The sequence below is a fragment of the Oryctolagus cuniculus genome, chromosome 7 (genome assembly GCF_964237555.1).
Source record: "Oryctolagus cuniculus chromosome 7, mOryCun1.1, whole genome shotgun sequence".
In the NCBI taxonomy this organism is placed as follows: domain Eukaryota; kingdom Metazoa; phylum Chordata; class Mammalia; order Lagomorpha; family Leporidae; genus Oryctolagus; species Oryctolagus cuniculus.
The window spans coordinates 82,200,819-82,226,219 of record NC_091438.1 but is presented as its reverse complement, the minus strand read 5'-3'; the positions used below and the strand labels follow the sequence as shown (position 1 = coordinate 82,226,219).

At 38.1% G+C, this 25,401-nt stretch overlaps 1 protein-coding gene across 7 annotated transcripts in view; it reads left to right on the top strand.

Moving 5' to 3' along the window:
* PKN2 (protein kinase N2) overlaps positions 1-25,401 on the top strand; it is a 156,934-nt gene that overhangs the window by 86,530 nt on the left and 45,003 nt on the right. For 4 of the 7 annotated variants that reach the window (XM_051856287.2, XM_051856284.2, XM_070076950.1 and 1 more), the window contains exons 4-8: positions 6,180-6,297; positions 7,888-8,033; positions 8,126-8,339; positions 22,953-23,138; positions 24,469-24,578. In XM_051856287.2, coding sequence (XP_051712247.1) covers positions 6,180-6,297; positions 7,888-8,033; positions 8,126-8,339; positions 22,953-23,138; positions 24,469-24,578 — 774 coding nt within the window. Of the gene's footprint in view, positions 1-6,179; positions 6,298-7,887; positions 8,034-8,101; positions 8,340-22,952; positions 23,139-24,468; positions 24,579-25,401 lie in introns of all 7 variants that reach the window. The other 3 variants (XM_051856286.2, XM_051856283.2, XM_051856285.2) reach the window with 1 other exon arrangement.

The window sequence follows — 25,401 nt, the reverse complement described above, 5'->3', positions numbered from 1 at the left end:
GGAGCAGCCAGGACTCAAATCGGCATCTAGTAGGGTGGCCATGTCACAGGCAGTAGCATTACCCACCATGCCACAGCACCAGCCCCTTCCCATGAACTTTTTGAAGTACCTTCATCCATAGATAACAACAACTATAGGTCCAAAATGAACAGGGTTGTGAGCATCCTGCTAAAGCAAATATAAAATTTTCTCCAAAAACTTCTTATTTTTAATTAGGACATTTATTAATTTAATAAGGGTTCAAGTGAAGATCCAAAACCTGTTTGCAGCTGCTGTGGTCTCTGAGTAAGCTTGACAGTTTAGTTACTTCTATTTAAATTCAGTCTTCTCATTTCTTCATCTGTAAGTTTCTCAAAGGTTTAAAATACATCTTTGTGAGATTTGAGAAAATTTATGCAGTAAGGATTTAATTATTAATTTAATAGTCATGCTAGGCTCTGGAGAATAAGTGAAATAAAGAGAGTGTTTTATACATAGTAGATACTTAGCAAATAATATTCTGTTGTTAAGTGATCCACTTCTAAAAAAGAGATGTTGTAAAAAATTACAGAATATAATAGTAGTTTATTTTTCTTTGGAAACACTTTGGAGAAGAATCACTTAACTGCCAGAGGAAATCATTTAAAATCTGAGTATGAGATCTGAAAGACGATTTGGTGTTTAAGAAGGAATTACTGGGGCCAGCGCTGTGACATAGTGGTTAAAGCCACCACTTTCAGTGCCACCAACCCATATGAGCGCGGGTTAGAGTCCTGGCTGCTCCATTTCCAATCCAGCTCTCTACTATGGCCTGGAAAAGCAGTGGAAGATGGCCCAAATACTTGGACCCCTGCACCTGCATGAGACACCTGGAAGAAACTCCTGGCTTCAGATCAGCCCAGCTCCAGCCATTGCAGCCATTTGGGGAGTGAACAAGCAGATAGATGATGACCTTTCCTCCCAGTCTTCCATGTGGGTGCAGGAGCCCAAGGACTTGGGCCATCCTCCACTGCTTTCCCAGGCCATAGCAGAGAACTGGATCAGAAGTGGAGCAGCTGGGACTTGAACCAGCACCCACATGGGATGCCAGCACTGCAGGCAGCAGCATTACCCGCTATGCCACAACGCCACCCCTTATTATTTATTTGAGAGGTAGAATTACAGACAGTGAGAGGGAGAGACAGATAGAAAGGTCTTCTGTCCACTGGCTCACTACCCAAACGGCTGGAGCTGGGCCTACCCTAAGGCAGGATCCAGGAGCTTCCTCTAGGTCTCCCATGCAGGTGCAGGGGCCAAATCACTTGGGATATCTTCTACTGCTTTCCCAGGCCATAGCAGAGAGCTGGATCGGAAGAGGAGCAGCCAGGTCTAGAACCGGAGCCCAAATGGGATGCCAGTGCCACAGGTGGAGGAATTAAAAGGATGGATACTGTGCACTACCCATTCATTGCCAGTTATTTTTCATTGGCCCAAAATTTACACATGTTCTTTTTTCTTACTTCATATCTGTTTGTACTATAATCACAATAGTTTTTTAAGGCAGACCCCAGGCCCCACCTTGGATCACCTCAGGGTCCAGAATTCTGACCTTTTTTATTTCAGTTTTTATTTATTTACTTACTTTATTTGGAAGGCAGAAAGAGAGAGGGAGAGAGAAATCTTCTATTTGCTGTTTTATCCCTCAAATGGTTACAATAGCCAGGAATGGGCCAAGAGCTAAAGACAGGAGCCTGGAAATCAATCTAGGTCTCCATGAGGGTGGCAGGGACCCAAGAACTGGAGCCATCATCTGCTACCTCCCAGGGTGCACATTAGCATGAAACTGGATCTGAAGCAGAGGATATGGGACTTTTTCCTGATCCTCTGATATGAGAAGCAGGCATCCCCAGTGACATTTAACCATGCACCAGATGCCTGCCCCAAATATTTTTATATTATCCCTTTTATGACTTTAAATTATCCTTTTTATGACTAAGATAGGGACTTAGTCCCTTTTATAACTAAGATGTTTTTATTATCAATACAAGGATATAAGGAATGGGTTACGATTATTTTTTTCCCTTTACTTATGAAGTGAAATGTCTTGGCATTTTCTCTTTGGGCAGTTGTGGCTCTAACCAGCACCACTGATTTTTTGGAATAATCTCTGAGAACTATATATTCAGGTAACAAACCAAGCTAATTATTAAAATTTGAGGTTCTGGGCCCGGTGCCATGGCTCACTTGGCTAATCCTCTGCCTGCAGTGCCGGCATTCCATATGGGTGCCAGTTCTAGTCCCGGTTGCTCCTCTTCCAGTCCAGCTCTCTGCTGTGGCTCGGGAATGCAGTGGAGGATGGCCCAAGTGCTTGGGACCCTGCACCCGCATGGGAGACCAGAAGGAAGTGTCTGGCTCCTGGCTTTGGATCGGCGCGGCGCCGGCCCTAGCAGCCATTTGAGGGGTGAACCAACGGAAGGAAGACCTTTCTCTCTCTCTCACTCTCTGTAGCTCTACCTGTCAAATAAATAAATAAATAAATCTTTTAAAAAAATAAATAAAATTTGAGGTTCTTTCTAACATCTTCTTACATTGCTCCCCTTTTTGATGTTCCCAAGCCTTCTCATACTTTAACATCATTTGGAAATACCTGAGTAACCATCCAGGACACCTAAGCCCCAGTTCTCCAGTCATTTTAGTTTGTTTAAACTTTATTGGGATTTAATTGATACACAAAAATCGTACATAGTTTTGATGAGTCTGTTCATGGTTATCTACCCAAAATACCATCACCACAGTCAAGATACTTCTAGAAATTTCTTTGTGCTATTTGTGGGTATTTGGAACAGTTTGAAAGACATAATATTATATTAATTTACGTAATATTTTTTTCTTTTATATTAGAACTTAATTGAAATAAGATATTTCATCATTATTTTTATTGCTTTAGAGGATATTGCCAGTCATGTGCTGGCCAATGTATTTTTAGTTTTCAAAAGTTCCCATGTTTTAAAGGGTGGTATCCTTACTTCCACAGTTTCTGCAAGGCTTTCAAAAGATAGTAACTTGGGCTGGCGCTGTGGCTCACTTGGCTAATCCTCCACCTGCGGCACCGGCACCCCGGGTTCTAGTCCCAGTTAGGGCGCCAGTTCTGTCCCGGTTGCTCCTCTTCTTGTCCAGCTCTCTGCTGTGGCCTGGGAAGGCAGTGGAGGATGGCCCAAGTCAAAAAAAAAAAAAAGATAATAACTTGCCCAGGTTTACAATATAGTAAGATTTGGACCAAGTCTTTCTAGGTACAAAATAGATTTGTCCCATTAAATTATGAGCTTTGAACCACTGTGTTTAACTCTGGTCTGATCTCAAAGAAATAGTTATTTCTTGAAATTGTCTAATACTCCTAATACTAGATAGATGAAGGAATTACAGAAAGAGAAAAGCATTTTCTTCTTAAGTTTAGGAGTGAATTAAGTATATTAATAAAGCATTTATTATATGCCATAAACAACCACCAAATTCAAGCTATTTTCCTTATTAGTAAAGGGTAATTAGTATATTTGTGTATATCTACTTTATGGTATAAATTAATATCTCAGGGACTTAATAAACTGTGCCTCTTGGTGTGAAACCTAAATATTTCATGTTTATAAAATATTAAAGCACAAAATCTGGTTAGAAGCTCTTTTTTAGGAGGCTGACTTTAGCAACAAGAAAGAAATCGAATGAAATTTGTAAATTTCATAAATTTGCGAGTTTTTTTATGCATTATATTTTAACTCTGAGTTTGGTAACATAACAGAATATATTTCACCTTATTCTTTTTCTCTTTAATAATAATAGCAAAGTTACCCTCCTACCATATATATGTCTATCCTCATCATTATTCAGTGTCTTATACTATGTGGATGTGTTAGGTTTATTGAAATGATCTGTCCTACTGATACTTATCTCTTAGGGTCTAATCTTGAATCTTCTGGAGCATACTCATATAGGTTGATTGTATGCTGTTTTATTTACAAATCAGGATTCATTATTTTAGTAATAAAAGTAGAGATACAATAAAGTATAAAAATTGACCTTCCTTGGTAAGAAAACACTTCTTAACTTGATGCTTAGTGTTATATATTTGTGTTATATGTGTGTGTTGGGAGTGGGGACCAGGTACTAATATAATCCTCAAATAAGAAGATGGCATTAATTTCAGATACTTTGATTTCCTATGGCTGCTGTAACAAATTGTAAAAAGGTTATTATTTTATAGTCTTTTAAGATGCATTGTGAGAAAGGGAAAAAAAGAGAACTGTAATGGCTGTAATGGCTGAGACTGAGGCAGGCTGAAGTAGAAAGCCAAGAACTTAGTCTGCCATGTGGGTGGCAGGGTTCCCATTACTCTAACCATCTCCCCTGTCTGCTAGGGTCTACATGATCAGGAAGCTCAATTCAGGAGCCAAAGCCAGGAAATGAACCCAGACAGTACAATATGGGACATGAACATCCTAATTGGTAGTTCAGTAGCTGGACCAAGCAACTGCCCCTTTATTACAGTTTTGTAGTTTATTTTGTCTAAAATGGATTTCACTGGGCCCAGATCAGGGTGTTGGCAGGGCTGTTGGCATCTTCTTCTGGAGGCTGCAGGGAAGAATCTGTTTCCTTACTCTTTCCAACTTCTGGAGGCTGCTCCCTCCCTGAACCATTTGCTCATGGCTCTCTACCTTTGTCTTCTAAGCCAACAATAGCAGATCATTTTTCTCATGTCGCTCTGACCTCTTTTGCCTCTTCTTCACTTAAGACCCTTGTGATTACATTGGGCCTACCTGAAAAATCCAGTATAATTTCTATATTTTAAGGTTGGGTGATAATAACCTTAAGTTCATTTGCTATTTTAAAAGTTCCTTTACCAAATACATTAAAATATTAACAAGGTTCCAAGAATTCGTACTTGAATGTGAATCGTTGGATGGGTAATTATTGAGCCTACTACAGTTCTGTTTGCCATTTACATTTAGTGTTACTAAAACTAAATGGAGGTACAGAAGTAACATTATTTCACTTAATTCAAAGCTTTTCTTGAAGTCTTAAGAAGTGATAGAAGTTTATTCAATGTAACTTCTCAGCTTTAATGAGATACTCTGGCTTTTTAACATTCAAGAGTTTCTAGGAACCTTTTCTGTTGTCACTGGTGTCAAAAAATTACCATTGGAACACAGATACATTTGTGATGAGTTATTGTAAAAGTTTGTTAACATTTGTGAATTTCCTTGAAAATTTAACTGAATTATAATGGAAGAAGGAAAGATTATCTGCATGTTTTAGTCATGGCCACTGAAATATCCATTTCATTATCATTGCTGAGAGTTATTGATCATAGTAAAGGAAAATTTTTTTGTATTTTGTGTAAAGCAATGACAAGAGGAAATTACAATTGTGAATTTGAATTTTTTTAAAACAATAAAATTCAAACAGCGTATAGTTTTAATTGACAGATGAATGAGTGAAGAAATTATGTGTGTACACACACACACACACACACACACAGAGCAATATAGCCTTAAAAAAAGATGCTGCCATTTGTGACTACATGGTTGGAGCTACAGAATATTATGCTAAATGAAATAAACCGGAGAAAGAAAGAAAAACAATACTGTGTGATTTCATTTCTATGTGAAATCTAAAAAAAGTTGAATAAACAGAAAAAGAAAGCAGAGCTATGGTTATTGGGGTAAGGAGGGAATGGTAGCTCACATGTACAAATTTGTAGTGAGGTCGAATGAATAAGTCTAGCAATCTAATGTGCAGCACAGGCACTAGCTAATGAAATACATACTGATTTTGCTGAAAGAGTAGATTTTAGGTGCTATTTATCCACAAAAAATGGTAAACATAGAAGATGATGGATATCTAAAGCTTTTGTACTAATCATTTCACTGTGTGTTTATATCAAAACATCATTTGTGCACCTCAATTGTTTATCATAAAAATGTCTTTAAAAACACAAGAATAATAAGATTTACTTATTTTTCCTTAGATTATCTTAAGGAGTTTTTTCCTCATTTATTACCTAAAAAGTTTTGTGGCTCTTTTTTTCATATATCTATCCACAATATTATATCTTACAGTGTTCTTTTAACTTTTTCATGTACTGCTATATCAAATGTTTTCTTTGGAAGATATGAAAATGTTTCCTTCGGCCCTTTATTGACTTACCTTTTCAAACTTACTTTTAATAGGATCGGAAACTCCATGGTACAGCTCAGCAACTGCTACAGGACAGCAAGACAAAAATTGAAGTCATACGAATGCAGATTCTTCAGGCAGTCCAGACAAATGAAATGGCTTTTGATAATGGTGATGGATTAGAGATAAACTGTCATTCTTCTACTGTGGGCATGTGGTATTAAATGAATCTTAGGAGAGGGGCAATGGTTCAAAGTTAAAAGAGAGGAAGCATGGTATATTTATAATTGTGAGTTTTACACTCTTTACCTGGGGTAGATGTCTTCAGATATTTGTGTCATGTTTCAAGATGACATCAGGCCGGTGCCGCGGCTCAATAGGCTAATCTTCCGCCTGTGGCACCAGCACCCCGGGTTCTAGTCCGGATCTGGGCGCCGGATTCTGTCCTGGTTGCCCCTCTTCCAGTCCAGCTCTCTGCTATGGCCCGGGAGTGCAGTGGATAGCCCAAGTGCTTGGGCCCTGCACCTGCATGGGAGACCAGGAGGGAAGCACCTGGCTCCTGGCTTCAGATCAGTGCGATGTGCCGGCCGCAGCAGCCATTGGAGGGTGAACCAACAGCAAAAGGAAGACCTTTCTTTCTCTCTCTCTCTCTCTCTCTCTCACTGTCCACTCTGCCTGTCAAAAAATAAATAAATTTAAAAAATTAAAAAATTTTAAAAAAGATGACATCAATCTAGAATTTATTTCTTCACTTTAATTAGACTATGAATACTTATAATCAATACCTAGTTTTAAAAGGCTGTGGACTATTTAAGAATTTGGCTCTGTTTTCTTTTTAGTTTTGTTTTAAATTCCAGAGGGAATCCATACTGCTAATTGCTGAAAGTAGGACTAGAAACTACAGCCATCCCTAGTTATTTTCAGAATTCATGAAAAGATAGCAGAGCTGGCGCCGCAGCTCACTAAGCTAATCCTCCGCCTTGCGGCGCCGGCACACCGGGTTCTAGTCCCAGTCGGGGCAACGGATTCTGTCCCCGTTGCCCCTCTGCCAGGCCAGCTCTCTGCTGTGGCCCGGGAGTGCAGTGGAGGATGGCCCAAGTGCTTGGGCCCTGCACCCCATGGGAGACCAGGAGAAGCACCTGGCTCCTGCCTTCAGATCAGCGCGGTGCGCTGGCCACATCCGCGGCGGCCATTGGAGAGTGAACCAACGGCAAAGGAAGACCTTTCTCTCTGTCTCTCTCTCACTGTCCACTCTGCCTGCCAAAAAGAAACCAAAAAAAACAATGTATGTCTTGTTTGCATATGACCTAAACATATCCTCCTGCATACTTTACATCATCTCTATAATTATAATTCTTAATACAGTGTAGATGCTATGAAAATAGTTGTTAAACTATATTGTTTAGGAAGTAGTGACGAGGAAAAATGTTTGTACATGTTTAGTACAGACTTAGTTTTTTTTTCTAAACATTTTCATTATGTGGCTGATTGAATCCATAAATGTGGAATCCACAGATATAGAGAGCATTTCAGTGTAATGTTACAGTATATCCCTGTCTTCACTTCTGACATCTTTGTTTTCACATTTGTAATTTAGATGTATAATGGCTAAAATGGAAGACTCTGAATTTCAGTTATATCTACTGTTAACTCAGTGTTTATTGATTTGTAGATTATTACTTTAATTCATTTGTTTTTCATGTTTTTTAATCACTATTATTAGGAAGTCAAATAAATGGTTTAATTTTTTTTTTCTTCTAGCAAAACCTGTGATAAGTCCTCTTGAACTTCGGATGGAAGAATTAAGGCATCATTTTAGGATAGAGTTTGCAGTGGCAGAAGGTGCAAAGAATGTAATGAAATTACTTGGCTCAGGAAAAGTAACTGACAGAAAAGCACTTTCAGAAGTAAATTAATATAAAAATTTTAAGCTTTTAAATACATTATTCAAATAATGTGATTATTTAAATGACAGCAATTGTCTTTTCTCCTCTGCAAGGCTCAAGCAAGATTTAATGAGTCAAGTCAGAAGTTGGACCTTTTGAAGTATTCATTAGAACAAAGATTAAATGAACTTCCCAAGAATCATCCCAAAAGCAGTATTATTATTGAGGAGCTTTCACTTGTTGCATCACCAACACTAAGTCCACGTCAAAGTATGATATCTACACAAAACCAGTATAGTACACTGTCCAAACCAGCAGCATTAACAGGTATGTAGCACCTGGCTCCTTTTTTCTTGTGCAATTTTGTCTACATGTGGTCCTTATTTAGTATTAGGAATAAAAAAAGTGTGCACAGATTTTTTTATAAATTGTAGTAAGATATATATAACAAAGTTTATCTTAACCACTTTAACAATGTATAATTCAGATGCACTTAGTGTATGTACTATGTTATACAACAAACACAACTATCAGTTCTGGAACATTTTCATCACCCCAAAGGAAACCAATAGTCACCAAGCAGTTGCTCCCCACCCCCTTTCCCTCACCCCCTGGCAACCAATAATGGATCTTTTGCTTGTATATTGTTCCAGTATAGATATTTCATATGTTATATGAATGGAATTATTTAATTTATGGCCTTTTGTATATGGCTTGTTTCACTTAGCTACTGTTTATAAAGCTTTTTTCGTGTTGTAGTATATATCAATATATCATTATTTTTTATGGCTGAATAACCAATTTTTGGGGTATGTACCACATTTGGTTATCCATCATGACCTATTGATTCTTTCTACCTTTTGTCTATTGTGAATAGTGCTACTATGAACATTTGTATGTAGGTTCTTACTTTATTTGGAAGGGGGTATATACCTAGGAGTTACTTGCTAGTTCATATGATAGCTCTCTATTTTTTGAAGATTTATCAGACCTCCATAGCAGCTATGTCATGTTAACATTCCTAACAACAATGTATGAGGGTTCTAGTTTTTCTACAGACACACCAACATTTATGTCAAACCCCCACCTTTTTAAATTATGTTTTCCTAGTAGGTTCACAATCGAAAGTGAGGCAGTGAAATCTCAAGCTATTTCTGAGGAACTCTTAATATTTATCCCTTCAGTTACGTAAATTTTTGTTTCATATATTTTTGGGCTCTTTTGTTAGGTAATCTATGGTTGTTACATCTTCTTGGTAGATTGACTTTCATATCTTCGTTTAATGTTGTTCTTTGTTTCCTATAACAGTTTTTTATTTAAAGTCTATTTTGTCTGATATTCATATAGCCACTCTTGTCCTCTTCTGGTTATATTTATAATGAATATCATTTTCTGTTTTTCATTTTCAATCTGTAAGTGTCTTGGGACCTAAATGAGCCTCTTAAAGAGATCATGTTTTTAAATCCATTCTGCCAGTCTCTACCTTTTAATTGAATAGCTTCATCCACTTATAATTAACATAATTAACTGATAAAATATAATTCTGATGCCAACTACTGGAAGTAAGCTTAAAGTTCATAGGTTTATAGCATGATCTTCCGTAAGACTGCCCTCACCTCAAACACAAAGATGTTTTGAGGTAAAGCTCTAGTTTCCCAGGCCACTAGCACTTCTGAGGAACTGTCTCCAAATTCCAGGATTCCTTCTTCTACCTCAGTCTCACTAATTTGCTGGAACAACTAGCAGAGCTCAGGAAAGCACTATACTTGTGATTGCAGTTTTATTATGGTTACAAATTAGGACCAGCCAAAAGAAAGAAATATAGATGAGATCTGGGAGGGTCCTAAATATGAATTTTTTCTGTCCTTAGGATACTAAGTCACCCTCCCAACACATTAATCAATATCTGTCGCCAGCCATGAAGTTCCCTTGAGCTTTAAGTATCAATGGTTTTCATTGGGGCTTTGTTATATACACATGATAGAGTGAATCATTGGCTGGCCATGTTGTTGAATTCAGTTTTCAGTCTCAGCCCCTCCCTGGGTGCTTAGGGCGTCAGGCTGATATGTAGCTCAAAGTCCCAAGGCCCTAATGAATTGATTGGCCTCTCTGGTATAGCAAACCCCCACTCTGAAATTGTCTAGGATCCTGCCATGAATAAACGTATTAGCATAAACTGGGTGTGGCCTGAAGAATGCATCATTAATAACAAAGATACACCTGTCACTGAGGGAAATTCCAAGGGGTTAGATGCCCCCTCCTAGAAATCAGCTTCAAAAACCAGCCAGATTCTTTATTATACAACAGATGGGCTTACTTTTGCCGTTTTACTACTTGTTTTCTACAATCAGTCTTTTTTTCATGAATTCTTCTAATACTTTGCTCTATGGTGTTCTAAATTTTCTAGTGTATTTTTTATTCCCTCCTTATTTTCTTTTATGTATGAATGTGATATTAATTACTAGACTGTTTTAAAAGAGCAAATTTAGATTTACAGCAAAGTTGAGTGGAAAGTAGAGTCCTCAAAAACTGCTTTTTTCCGTATATACACAGCCTCACCTACTGTCAACATCCTACACCAGAGTGATAACAGTTTTTATAATTAATGAACCTACACTGACAAATCATTACCACCCAAAGTCCATACTTCACATGAGGCTTACCTTTGGAGTTCTACACTGTGTAGGTTTTCACAAATATAAAATGATATGTATCCACCATTGCTGTATCATACAGAATAGTTTTATTACCCTAAAAATATTTGTTCTTCCTATTCATCCTTCCCTTTCCTTAATCTCCCAACCCCTGGAACCACCAGTGTTTTCACTATTTCTGTAGTTTTGTCTTTTCCAGAATGTCATATAGTTGGAATCATACAACGTGTAGCCTTTTCAAAGGTTTTTTTCACTTAGTAATATGAATTTAAGTTCCTGCTATTTCTTCTCAGGGCTTGCTAGCTCATTTCCTTTTAGCATTGAATAATATTCCATTATCTGGATGTGCCACAGTTTATGTATACATTCACAGACTAAAGGACATCTTAGTTGTTTCCAAGTTTTGGCAGTCATGAATAAGGCTGATTTAAACATCCATTCCAGTTTAAATTATTTCCTTAGTTGTTACCGTCAGGGTTACTTACTAACATCCTAAATTTATGACAATACAATTTGAATTGATGATAGCTTATTTTCAGTAGTGTACAAAATGGGTATTTTCAGCTGTGCCTCCTCTCTTTGTATTGTTGGTGTCATAAATTATGTGTCATAAATTAATATTCCCATTAAAGTAAATTATAAATATATCCTTATGTACTTGTCTTTTAAGTTACATTGGAATCAAAAAGAAGTGCTCCAAACCAAAAAGTTTGCTAATATTGGCTTTTTAAAAACTTATATATTCTTTTTTTCTTTAAAGTTACTATCTGCTATTTGTTTTTTAACAGGCAGAGTGGACAGTGAGAGAGAGAGACAGAGAGAAAGGTCTTCCTTTGCCGTTGGTTCACCCTCCAATGGCCGCCGCCGCTGGTGCGCTGCGGCCGGCGCACCGCCAGGTGCTTATCCTGGTCTTCCATGGGGTGCAGGGCCCAAGCACCTGGGCCATCCTCCACTGCACTCCCGGGCCACGGCAGAGAGCTGGCCTGGAAGAGGGGCAACCGGGACAGAATCCGGCGCCCTGACCGGGACTAGAACCCGGTGTGCCGGTGCCGCAAGGCGGAGGATTAGCCTAGTGAGCCATGGCGCTGGCTCTGCTATCTTTTCATTTCAGTCTGAATGGTTTCCTTTAGTATGTTTTCTGAGCAGGTATCTTGGTGATGCATTCCCTTAACTTCTATTTATCTGGGAATCTATTTTTTCCTTAATTTTTGAGTGATTTTTTTTCTTTCCATACTTGAAGTCTTCATAGCATTTCTTCTCAGACTTTCTGCTTTCAGATGAGAATTCATCTTATTGATAATCTTATTGATGATCCTTTGTAAGTGTAAGTGATGAGTTCTTTCTTTTTTTTTTTTTTTTTTTTGGACAGGCAGAGTTAGACAGTGAGAGAGACAGAGAGAAAGGTCTTCCTTTTCCATTGGTTCACCCCCCAAATGGCTGCTACAGCCGGCGCACTGGGCCAATCCGAAGCCAGGAGCCAGATACTTCCTCCTGGTCTCCCATATGCATGCAGGGCCCAAAGACTTGGGCCATCCTCCACTGCCCTCCCAAGCCACAGCAGAGAGCTGGACTAGAAAAGGAGCAACCGGGACAGAATTCAGCGCCCCGACTGGGACTAGAACCCAGGGTGCCAGCCGAGTTATTTCTTTCAATGCTTTCAAGATTCTCTGTCTTTGGCTTTTTACAGGTTGATTATAATCTATCTTAGGGTAGATCTCATTGGGCTTATTTTATTTAGATTTCTTGAACTTTTTAATGTATAGGGTTTTATCTTAAAGCAATGTTTGGGAAATTTTTAGCCATCATTTCCTCAGATATTCCTTTTACCTTTTCTCTTTTCTCCTCTCTCTTCTGAGACTTCCATTGTGCATATATTTGTGTGATATATTGTATCTTGCCTTTTTCTTCAGGTCTGTTCACTTTTCTTCATTCTTAATTTGCATTCTGTTCCTAATACTGGATAATTTCAATAGACCTACCTTCAAGTTCACTGATTTTTTTTTCCCTGTTGATACTCATCTATTGTTGAACCCCTCTAGTGAACATAGGCATTTAAGTTACTGTACTTTTCAGCTCTAGGATTTCTGTTTGTTCTTTTTAAAAAAAAAAAATTTATTTATTTGAGAGGCAGAGTTAGACAAAGAAGAGGGAGAGACAGAGAAAGAGAGGTATTCACTCCCCAAATGGCCACAACGGCCAGAGCCGGACCGATCTGAAGCCAGGAGCTAGGACCTTCTTCCAGGTCTCCCATGTGAGTGTAGGGGCCCAAGCACCTTCACGGAGGTGGATCAGAAGTGGAACAGCTGGGACTAGAACCTGTGCCCAAATGGGATGCCAGTGCCGCAGGCAGGGGCTTAACCCTCTGTGCCACAGCACTGGCCTCCTCTTTCTCTTTTTCATAATTTCTGTTTCCTTTTTAGTATTACCTATTTATTGAGACACCATTCTTGTTTTTCTAAGATCTCTGTTCTTTTACATCTTTGAGTGTACTTAAGACAGTTGATATAAAATCTTTATCTAGTAGGTCTACTGTATTGGTTTCCTCAGAGACCGTTTTCATTTTGTTTTTCCTGTGAACCTTTCATATTTTCTTGTTTCTGTGCTTCCTCTATCATTCAGCTACTACTTCCCTTCTTTAAAATACTTAACCCCATAAACCAAACAAATACTCCTTTTCTCTAGGATATCTTATTGCTGCTATATATTGAGTAACATTTATTTAGTCACTTTTTTTTGTTAAGATTTTATGCATTTGAAAGGGAGAGTTACAGAGTGAAAGAGATACATAGAGAGAGATCTTCATTTTGCTGGTTTACTCCCCAGTTGGCCACAACAGCCAGGGCTGAGCTAGTCAAAAGCCAGGATCCAGGAGTTTCATCCGGGGTTCCCATGTGTGTGCAGGATCCCAAGCACTTGGGACATCTGCTGCTGCCTCACCTAGGCCATTAGCAGGGAGTTGGATGATATGTATAGCTGCTGGGATTTAAACTGGCACCCCACCACCACTGGGATGCTGGTGGTGCAGGTGTTGGCTTAACCTGTTACACACAATGCTGGCCCCCATTTAGTCACTTTTATGATATATTTTGTAAAGACTGCTTTGTCATCTGTGATCCCCAAAGTGGGGAGGGGGAGAAGTGCCAGGTCTTTGTGTGGGTATGTTGTTCAGACTTTCAACAGTCACCCAAACAGTTTATATCCCTGCCTTTACTAGTGCAGAGCTTAAAAGTCAGCCAGAGGTGACAGTGTCATGCCTTCTGGGTCTCTGCTGAGAATGCCTCCTGCTTGCATTTAATCTTTTAGTTTCTCAGTAATAGAAAGAAGCATTACAAAGCCCTATTCCCTAGAGCATTTCACCTGTTAGCTTTTCCTTTAGGGCCTTTGGTTTGTCTTTCATTTGCCACAGCTGATACCCTTTGCCCTAGACAGCATTAGCCATTTCATTTCATTTGCTTTTAAATTTTTTGGCCAGGGCTAGTATAGTGGCATAGCAGGCTATGCTGCCACATGTGTTGCCAGCATCCGGTATCAGAGGCCTGGCTTCTCTGCTTCCAAGCCAGCTCCCTGCTAATATGCCTGGGAAGGCAGCAGATGATGGCCAAAGTGCTTATACTCCTGCCATCCATATGGTAGGCAAGAATGGAGTTCGCAGATCCTGGCTTCAGCTTCGCTCCGTTCTGGCCATTATAGCAATTTGGAGAGTAAACCAGCAGTTGAAAGAAGTCTCTCTCTCTCTCTCTCTCTCTCTCTCTCTCTCTCTCTCTCTCTCTTTCTGTCTCTCTCTGCCTTTTAAATAAATCCTTAAATGTTTTGACAAATGCCCTCCACTTAGCTGTTTCTCTACACTTGGAGATTCTATAGTCTGATGAAATAAATCAAACCCTTTTTTGCAAACTTTTAGGGAATCTTGAGACGTGTCAAAGCAAGTAAACATAGTTCTTTGAGAATGAGGTGAGGTCTTCTCTGCTCGCTCTGGCACCAGGACCCTGTACTAGCAATGCAGTCTGCAGACTGCCACAGAGCTGGGTAGGCGCTGGGGGATGGGGGTACAATGAAAGAAAGGTAAAGAAAATTCCACTAAGCTCTTCTATTGAGTTGTATTTGCCTTTTTAAATTTTTATTAAGCATTCACTTAGTTATGGTAAACCTTTGGCTGTTTTCCAGAGTTCTTTCTTTTTTTTTTTTTTAATATTTATTTATTTATTTGAAAGAGTTACATAGAGAGAGGGAGAGACACAGAGAGAAAAAGATCTTCCATCACTGACTGACTCCCTAAATGGCCACAATGGCCGAGCCTGGACCACACCAAAGCCAGGAGCTTCATCTGGGTCTCCTATGTGGGTGGCAAGGACCCAAGCACTTGGGCCATCTTGCACTGTTTTCCTAGGCCATTCACAGGGAGCTGGATCACAAGTGGAGTTGCCAGGACATGAACTGGTGCCCGTATGGGATTCAGGCATCACAGGCAGTGGCTTTACCTGCTACACCACAACCCTGGCCCCTCAGAGTTTTGATCAAGTTGATTCTATTTTTGCCTTTTTTTCCCGAGTTTCTGTGGAGAGACTGACTTTGGAGTTTCCTACTCTACCATTTTTTCTGAGATTGCTTACAAAGGCTGATGTGTCTCATGTGATTAGGACTTTTGTTACATGGACTTTACAAAATCCATGTTTGCTTATCAATATGTATATCAAAAGAACTGTACCTTTAAAAATGTTACTGAATATTTTGAAGTATTCCTCAGGTTTGTGTAGCATACTGCCACACTGCAGTTGTTTTGATTATCAGGGTTTTTTTTGTTGTTGTTTTAAAATTTTATTTGTTTATTTTATTTGAGAGGTAGAGAGACAGAGAAATAGAAAGCACCATCTATTAGATCATCCACCAAATGCCCACAACAGCCGAGTTTGGGCCGGATGAAAGCCTGGAGCCCAGAACTGGATCTGTTGCTTCCCAATCTGTACACTAGCAGAAAGCTGGAATCAGGAGCAGAGCTAGGCACTTCATATGGACTGGGAGTGATTTAGCCCCTACACCAAAAACCCACCCCTCAGTGAGTTTTATATTATGACAAGATTTTACATTAAGTTTGCAGTTAAATTTTACTGTTATCTAATTAAGTTCTGTCTAAACCTGCATTTTTCCTAATTCAGCTCTTAAATCTGAGATAACCTGGTATGTCAAAATGAATTCACATGGGTACAACAGGATATGTTAAGTTTTTGAGGAAAACACAACATTGCTACACCTCGTACAGTTTCCAGGCAAACTACTTGCTCATGGTAATTGCAGTTTCAATATTAGGTGTAGCTACTTTCCTTTCAGTGATGTCCTCTCTTGGTAAAGATGGATTTTTCTTGGTTGCTATGATTTTTTTAATGAAATATGAAAACCAAGATGGCAGTTTTCAAACTGATTCCAAAATCTGAGATGTTGGGGGCCTGTGCTGTGGCAGAGTAGGTTAAGCATCTGCCTGTGGTCCTGGTCCAAGTCCCAGCTGCTCACTGGTTCACTCACTATGGCCTATGAAAGCAGTTGAAGATGTCCCAAGTACTTGGCCCCCTGCACCTGTGTGGGAGACCCAGAAGGAGTTTCTGGCTCCTGGCTTCAGATTGGCTCAGCAGCAACCATTGTGGCAATCTGGGGAGTGAATCAATAGACTTCTCTCTCTGTCTCCCTCTCTCTGTCTGTAACTCTGCCTCTCAAGTAAATAAATGAATCTTTAAAAAAAAAATCTGAGATGTTGTATGGTCCCCCATAAGCACACTGCATCCCATTAGGAAGTAATTTTGCTTATTTAAGACTGAGATAAAAATATGGGTTTTTTTTTTCAGTTATATATGTTATTTTTTCAAGTAGGTATTATTTTGTGAAGATACAAGATTCTCTGTATTTGGACCTATTAAACAGAACTGCTAGATACATCTTTTGTCCTAGAGGTACAATGAAAACATTTTTAAAATTTATTTTTTAAAGTAAGTTTATCTTTTCATTCCATTTCCACAAACTTTTTTTAAAAAAAAGATTGATTTATTTATTTGAAACTGAGACTTAGAGATTATCCATCCAGTGGTTCATTCCCCAGATGGACACAACAGCCAGGGCTGAGCCGGGCTGAAGCCAGACCTCCCACTTGTGTGTTAGGGGCCTAAACACTTGGGCTATCATCTGCTGTGTTTCCCAGACCAATTAGCAGAAGCTGGGTCAGAAATAGAGCAGCTGGGACACGAACCAGTGCCCATATGGGATGCTGGCATCACAGGTGGCGACTTTACCTATTAGGCAACCACACCAGCTCTACAAACTTACTTTTAAAGACTTATTTATGGGTCTGGTGCTGTGACACAGCAGGTTACGCCCTGGCCTGAAGCGCTGGCATCCCATATGGGTGCCGATTCTAGTCTCGGCTGCCCCTCTTCCCATCCAGCTCTCTGCTGTGGCCTGGGAAAGCAGTAGAAGACGGCCCAAGTCCTTAGGACCCTGCACCTGCATGGGAAACCTGGAAGGAGCTCCTGGCTCCTGGCTCCTGGCTCCTGACTTCGGATCAGTGCAGCTCTGGCCGTTGAGGCCAACTGGGGAGTGAACCATCGGATAGAAGATCTCTCTCTCTCTCTCTCTCTCTCTCTCTCTCTGCCTCTCCTTTCTCTGTGTAACTCTGACTTTCAAATAAATAAATAAATAAATCTTTTTTTAAAAAAATAAATATAAATAAATCTTTTTTTAAAAAAATATTTTTTTAAAAAAAGATTTATTTGTGTATTTATTTGAAAGATAGAGTGAGAGAGATCCTCCATCCTCCATCTGCTGGTTCACCCCACAAATAGCCACAGCCAGGACTCAAACCAGCATTCTAATATGGGGTGCCGGTGTCAGCAAATGATGGGCAACCCACTAGCCACATTGCTGGCCTGTGAAAACATTTTTAAAACATTAAAACTGAGAAAACTTGGAGTCTCTGATGTTCACCCTACACACTATGATACCTATCTATGTTTCTAGTCATATCTTGTACAACTCCTGCCATGAAACCTATCACAAACTGATTTGTTCACAGTGCTTACCCTACTCTGCTTAAATGTCTTTGCTTTATTCTTATTGAATGTATGTGTGTGTTTGTGTGTGTGTGTGTTTGTGTGTGTTTTAATCAGAACTGGAATATATGCCTGTAAAGAAAAAAAGACCTTGTCAATTGTCTATGAGGGCTCTTTTAAAAAATTATTGGATGGGGCAGGCGTTGTGGCAAAGTGAGTTAACACCCTGGCCTGAGGCGCTGGCATCCCATGTGGGCACTGGTTCTAGTCCTGGCTGCTCCTCTTTTGATCCAGCTCTCTGCTGTGGTCTGGGAAGGAAGTGGAGGATGGCCCAAGTCCTTGGGCCCCTGCACCCGTGTGGAAGACCCGGAGGAGGCTCCTGGCTTCAGATTGGCACAGCTCCGGCTGTTGCAGCCATCTGAGGAGTGAACCAGCAAATGGCGGACCTCTCTCTCTCTCTCTCTCTCTCTCTGTGTCTACCTCTCTCTGTAACTGTGTCTTTCAAATAAATTAAATATTTTTTTAAAATGATGGAAATGCATATCATGAAAAAGTATGCATTGATTTAGAGGAATTTTTGTGTATTTGTTTGTGTCAAAATGAACTTAGCCCATTTTCCCACAAACTTTTGTAATACCCTCATGCTTGTAATTCTCCCCCTTGCATAGGGCATTTTACACATTCAACAAATACTTCAGTAATAGTATTTGATAATTAGGGGCTGTACTTCCATTTAAGTTTCACCATCTTTTGGCTCACAGTTGAACACATTTTAATACTCAATAGTTTCTGAATGATTCATTAGTTAAAACATGGTTTCAGATATTTGGAGGGTGAAATATTGTGTTAAGACATCCTCATCCCATTGGAGTACTTGGGTTTGTGTCACTACTCTGCTTCTGATCTGGCTTCCTGCTGATGCACACCCTGGGAGGCAAGGCTCAATGAGTTCCTGCCACCCACATAGGCGATCTGGACTTAATTCTAGGCTACTTGCTTCAGATTGACCCAGCCCCAGTTGTTGTGGCCATTTGGGGAATGAACCAGTAGAGAGAATATACCTCTCTCTATTGCTATCTCTCTTTCCCTCTCTCCCTCCCTCCCTTTCAAATAAATAAAAAATAAAGAAATAAAAATTTGGAAGTTAACAGTATTTCTGAAAGAGCAATAAAGCTGTATTATAGGAACCCTGCTGATATGACTAGAAATTTTTTTCCTCTTCAATTCAAATCTCTTCTAGCCCCTAATTAGAACTTTAATCTTTTTCAGTAATTTCTTGCTATTCTTCCTTTTCTTATTGCAGTTCACACAAAGTGATATAAATTATCAATCTAAAAAAATTTTGAAATTCTTTGGACATGTTGATTTTTTTAAAAGAAAATTTATTTAAATAGCTAGTAGACTATAGATTAAATATAGAGTAAATAGGAAAAGAAATAGTGACATTAATAAAGGGTTAGACATGATGAAAGATGAACATGAACAAATAGTAAGAGCATGGTCACCACGTGCTTTTATATGTGGTTTCTCTTCATGTATAATGTGGAGATATTGAGTAAAATACTGAAATTTTTAAATATATTGCTATTTTGATGGAAGTATAATTGAAGTTTTTTGCTTCATATTTTGAGAAATTTAACAGTTTTTAAAACAGGAAATTTCCTCACAATTGAAAGCTTGTTATTCAATTGTACCAAAATGAAATACTTAGTAATATTAATAAATAAGATATAAAAACACTTTTATAAGAGAATTGAGAGAAAATAAAAAGCATTTACTTGTTCTAATAGTTACTGCTTATGAACACAAATATTTACCTGTTGGATTTGCTTGTTTTAAAATTTTCATGTTGTGAGTTATAAAGAATGTAATTTGAAGCTATTTCTAATATGGTTATATACCCTTGCAATTGTGTCACCTTATAAAAGAAAGAAACTTATATGTATTTAATAAAGATCTTAACTCCCTCAAGATTATTTTTCCCTAAATGAAAACAGGTGTGGAGCATTGACATGTCCTGAAATACTGACATTACTAAAATATTTAATAAGCTACCATGGTTGGAAAATAGTAGCCAGATGGGTTCAGTTTCCCCTGGATGGCTTTTACACTGAGCATTTACAGTGGAATTCAGCTAGGTTTGCCATTTTAACAACAACAAAAAAAGCAAATAAAGTACAAACACAACATGTTGTTTCTTTTGAATTAAAATGAAAGTACCATCTACTGTACTTAATCTGTCTTACTACTTTGCAGTAGGATTTCCACAGCCTAAGGAAACATAATATGAATATTGAAGCTCCACTGCATTACCTTTCTTTTTTTCTTTTTTTTTTCTTTTTTTTTTTTTTTTTGACAGGCAGAGTGGACAGTGAGAGAGAGACAGAGAGAAAGGTCTTCCTTTGCCGTTGGTTCACCCTCCAATGGCCGCCGCGGCCGGCGCGCTGCGGCCGACGCACCGCACTGATCCGATGGCAGGAGCCAGGAGCCAGGTGCTTTTCCTGGTCTCCCATGGGGTGCAGGGCCCAAGCACCTGGGCCATCCTCCACTGCACTCCCTGGCCACAGCAGAGGGCTGGCCTGGAAGAGGTGCAACCGGGACAGAATCCGGCACCCTGACCGGGACTAGAACCCGGTGTGCCGGCGCCGCTAGGCGGAGGATTAGCCTAGTGAGCCGCGGTGCCGGCCCCCACCCCATTACCTTTAACAGCTATGTTGAGGCATAATTTACTTACCATAGAATTAAACCATTTAAGTATACAGTTTTATGATTTTACAGTAAATGTGTATGGTTGTGCCTATCTTCATATCCAGTTTTTAGAGCAGTTTCATTGATGGACAGTTGATGTACAATGAGTACACATTTTTAAAGTGGAGAGTCTTGCTTTCCTATTTTCTGATGAGAAATCTGCTGCCATCCTAATCTTTGTGCCTCTGTATGTTAACTTGGTTTCTCTTTTGCTGATTTTAGCATTTTCTGTTTATCACTTATTTTGAGAAATTGGACTTTTGAATGGTTTATTTCTGTTTGGTGATCATTGAACCTCTTGAATATTTACTGAATTTATTGTTTTAATCAAATTTGAAGAATTTCAAGCCATTATTCAAATTTATCTTTTGTCCCCTACTCTGCTCTTTGTCAGAAACTTCAATTGTACATACAATAGTCCACTTGAAGTTAAACTGTTCATGTATGCAATGTTCATTTTTTAAACCTATTTTTTCAAGTTTATTAACTTTTTCGTTTTTAATGTTTAAACTGTCACCAGTTCCATCTGCTGTATATTTTTAAATTTTAGTAATTGTTCTCTTTATCTCTAGAAATTTGATTTGAATCTTTTTTATTTCTTCTAATTAACTTTTGAGTAGGTGGAATATATAATTTTGAATAGGTGAATAATAATAATAATAATCATTTTAATGTCCTTGTATGATAATTCTGACATTAATGTTAGTTCAGCCTCTACCTTTGTGGTAATTTGTATTGCAGCAATATAAAAGAAATAAACCTGGTAATCTTGGGTTGAATGTTAAATGTTGTACATTTTACCTTATTGAGTACTAGATGTTTTTTGTTTGCTTGCTTTTATTTATTTATTTGAAAGTCAGAGTCACAGAGATCTTCTGTCCACTGGTTCACTCCCCAGATGGCCGCAATAGCCAAGATTGTGGCAGGCTGAATTCCTCCACGTTTTCCATATGGGTGGCAGGGGCCAAACACTTAGGCCAACCTTTGCTGCTTTTTCCAGGCCATGAGCAGGGAGCTGGACCGGAAGTGGAGCAGCTGGCACAGGAACTGGTGGGGATGGGATGCCGGCCATTGCAGCCTGCATAACCTACTATGCCACAGTGCCAGCCCCAAAATACAGTTACTTAGAAACAATCTGATCTTTTTGGAATTTTTTTTTTTTTAATGCGGGACAATTGCATCATTTACTCAGGGAGTAATTCTCTATTTCTAGGTCAAGGTTCTACTGGGTATTCCCACCAATGCCCTGTGAATTTTCAAGCCTACTTGGTGGGAACAGACACCATTCCTACCTGTGTGCACTGAGTATTGTTCTTTCTAATCTTTTTCAGGTGGCTCTTTCCCCTGCCTCAGGTATTTTCTTCACAAGCAGGTGCTGATTAGTACTTTGTTGAATATATTGTGTGGGACCCTCTAAATCAGGAGTTTTCTCTGGATAGCTCTCTCCTTTCTTTCACTCTGCCCTGTGAACTCTAGCTACCGTGGTCTCCTCATACTCTCATTTCTGTCTCTTCAACCTGGTTCCACCTGAGTTCCCCTTCTGTCTTGGGTATTAAGACAGTAAACTGGAGCAGTTTTAAGGTTCATCTCATTTGTTCCCATCTTCAAGGAATTATTGTTCGTTGCCTGATGTCCAGTGTCTGTAAAAGTTTTTTTCTTTTTTTTTTGTTTTTTTAATTATTTGAATTGGGAAGTTTTATTACTACTTCATGGTTAGAAGTGTAAGCCCTTTAGTTACTGTTAATTAATGAAAAATTTTAAACAAAATTAAGTTTTACTTGTTTGAATTTAATGTGATAACTTTTACCAGGAAATATTTCTCTACAATGCTATGCTATGTGCAACATCTAAAATTTTAATAGTGAAGTTTTAATTTTATTGTATAGAACAAATAATGACCTAACTCCACAGCTCTTCATTTTCATTTTTAATACCTGGATGTAGTATTTGTGTAATAAAATTGTGTTATTTTATACTTAGATAATTACCACTCCGAATTGTGTGACTAAACCATCATAATGGGAAAAAAATGTAATTTTTATGTTTTAAGTAGAACTAAAATCCATTTATTTATGCAAAACATCTGCAGAGTCCTTTCTTATATTAATTACATAATTTAGAAAACATACTTATTCACGTAGTCAGATGTCCTCCTTTCTTATTCCTATGTGTTATTTTTATAGATATTTTACTTAGCTTTGTATTTCCCCTTCACATTTTCTATACATATATTTCTATATTTTTCTAGGTATTTCAGAAATGAATATTTAGATAAAAAGTATATGTAACTTGTTTTATGTAATACAACACTTTGGGAGGTACTGTTCTTTACTATAAAATTTCTTATAGTTGTCTTAAGTTTTCAGTAGTTTCTCTAATTAAAACAGGAAAGATAATAGTTACCTCATAGATTCTCTGAGAGAAGAGTTTTGTATTTTAGTAAGTCAACAGAGATACAGTTTTGTATAGTAAGAATTAATGTTCTTATCTGATATTTATGCCACCAGGTACCTTGGAAGTTCGTCTTATGGGCTGCCAAGATATCCTAGAGAACGTCCCTGGACGATCAAAAGCAACATCGGTTGCTCTACCTGGTTGGAGTCCAAGTGAAACCAGATCATCTTTCATGAGCAGAACGAGTAAAAGTAAAAGCGGAAGTAGTCGAAATCTCCTAAAAACTGATGACTTGTCCAGTTCAGTAATCAGACTTTTTTTTTTTAATCATATAAGAAATTAAAGGGACTATACAAGGGACATGGTGATGGGGAAACAAAAGAATGGGAAGCGTACAAGTTGGACAAAACCCTTTATAATTTTTATAATGTAATTTTAAAATATTAATGAGGCATTGGTGGTTTAGTGGCAGAATCCTTAGTTTCCACACCCTGGCCAATGCAGACCTCTACAGACTTCTTTGCTGGGCAAACCTTTGACCCTGTGGTAAAGACACTGTGTTTCATACCCAGCTCTAGCCTTTCAACCCAGCTTCCTGCTCCCTAGGAGGCACCAGTGATAGCTTGAGTAATTGGGTTCCTGGCTTACCCCGACCATTGCAAGCATTTGGGGGAATAGACCAATAGATTGAAGCTCACTTTCTAGCTCTCTTGTCCCTCTCTGCCTTTCACATTAATCAATAATTGTTTTTTTTAAATTGTAAATAAAGAACATTAAATCCTATAATAATAGGAAACAACATGGCAACAAATTTTACTTTATTGGAAATAAACTGATAAATAACAAATTACTTGGAAGAATGGAGTAAATGCACACACACACATACAGATGCATTCACAAACATGTACAGATACATTTTTGTGCCAAGGTGAAGCTGTGCAACGATTATGAGATGTGTCTTTCTTAAACAGGATCACATCTTGGTTCTTTAATGCTTCAGCAACACTACTAAACTCACATTGAAATGTTGATACTAACTATTAGATCAGATATATTTACTGAGATAATAGCCTAGTAGTCAACTTTATTGGGGGTAAAGAGGAGAGGGAGAGAGTAAAATATAAGAGGTTTAGAAGCACTTTGGAGATATTCTGAAGCTATATGTAACTATATAACTGGTGAGCAAGGGATGGAGGCTCAAGCAAACCTGTGATAGAGTACAAAGGGCTTTCCTGAATACAGAGAGGCACTTAAGGAAGAACATGAAAATAAAAAAAAAAATTTAAGGCAACAGGCTCTATAAATACCAAATTAAGAGAGAGAAAACAGGATGATTAATATTAATATACATACATAGAGTGTGGTCATCTGTTGCTCTTTTCAAATATTTTAATGTAAACAAACCATATACTAGTTGTATTTTTATGAAACGCAAAGAATGATTTGGGAAGATAGAGTGGGAATGCAGGTATATGTAAAACAAGTCACTTAACATGCAAAAGCTTCAGTATTTATAATGAAAAATCTTATTTTCAAAGGGTCCTAAAGACTTTTATTGCTATTATACAGTGGTACTTCACTTTTAAAGATTTAAAGTTTTTAAAGCAAATTAATAAATTTTAATTACAGATGATGTCTGTGCTGTGTTGAAGCTAGACAATACTGTGGTTGGTCAAACTAGCTGGAAACCCATTTCCAATCAGTCATGGGACCAGAAGTTTACACTGGAACTAGACAGGGTAAGAAGAACATTTTACTTGAATTTTCATTTTACTTATAAATTATTTTGAATATAAGTTTTATTTCTTAGAACATTTTAAGGAGTTTTATTCTTAAGAAGAAAAGAACAACCTAGGTATTTTTGACATTTTTCATCTGATGACTTATTATGAACCTACTTAAGATACAGGTGAGTATCAGATTGCTGCATTTGTACAGTATTTTGAAAATGTATAGTTTATATTAACTTGAAAAGTCAGAAGCCAGATCAAATTTAAGGTGTTTTTTTCTATCTTAATAATACATAGTCTCTAACTAACGTGATTCTTCTAACTCACCATTTGAAGGTTATCTTAGAAACTGAATTTCAAATGAGCTATTTAAAATACTTTTCCAGTTTATCTTTTTCTTCACAGTCTGCATCCATGGTCAGGCCCTTATTGTTTTTCTTGTTGATTCAGATACTCTCTGACACATAAAAATGTATGTACTTAAAGTCCTTAGCCTTTCATGTATTCCAGTTTTATTGTCTTTAATGCTGTCTACTTCATTGAGATAGGTGAGGATGAAGTCCATGTAAAAATCTTAGAATTGTGATAGAAACTTGATTAACATAATCTACGAACTAATCTCTGTGACTAAGTACCAAACTGATCTTCAGAGAATACTACTTCCCCACAGGTATTCATTTTCAGATTTAGGATCATTTATTTATTCATTGAAACCATTCTTTTATTATTTAACAAATACTCATTGATACCTACTCTATACTAGGTACTTCCAAGTGATAGATTAGCAAGGAACAATATAAACAAGATCTCTCAGGTTCCTTCAAGGAACTTA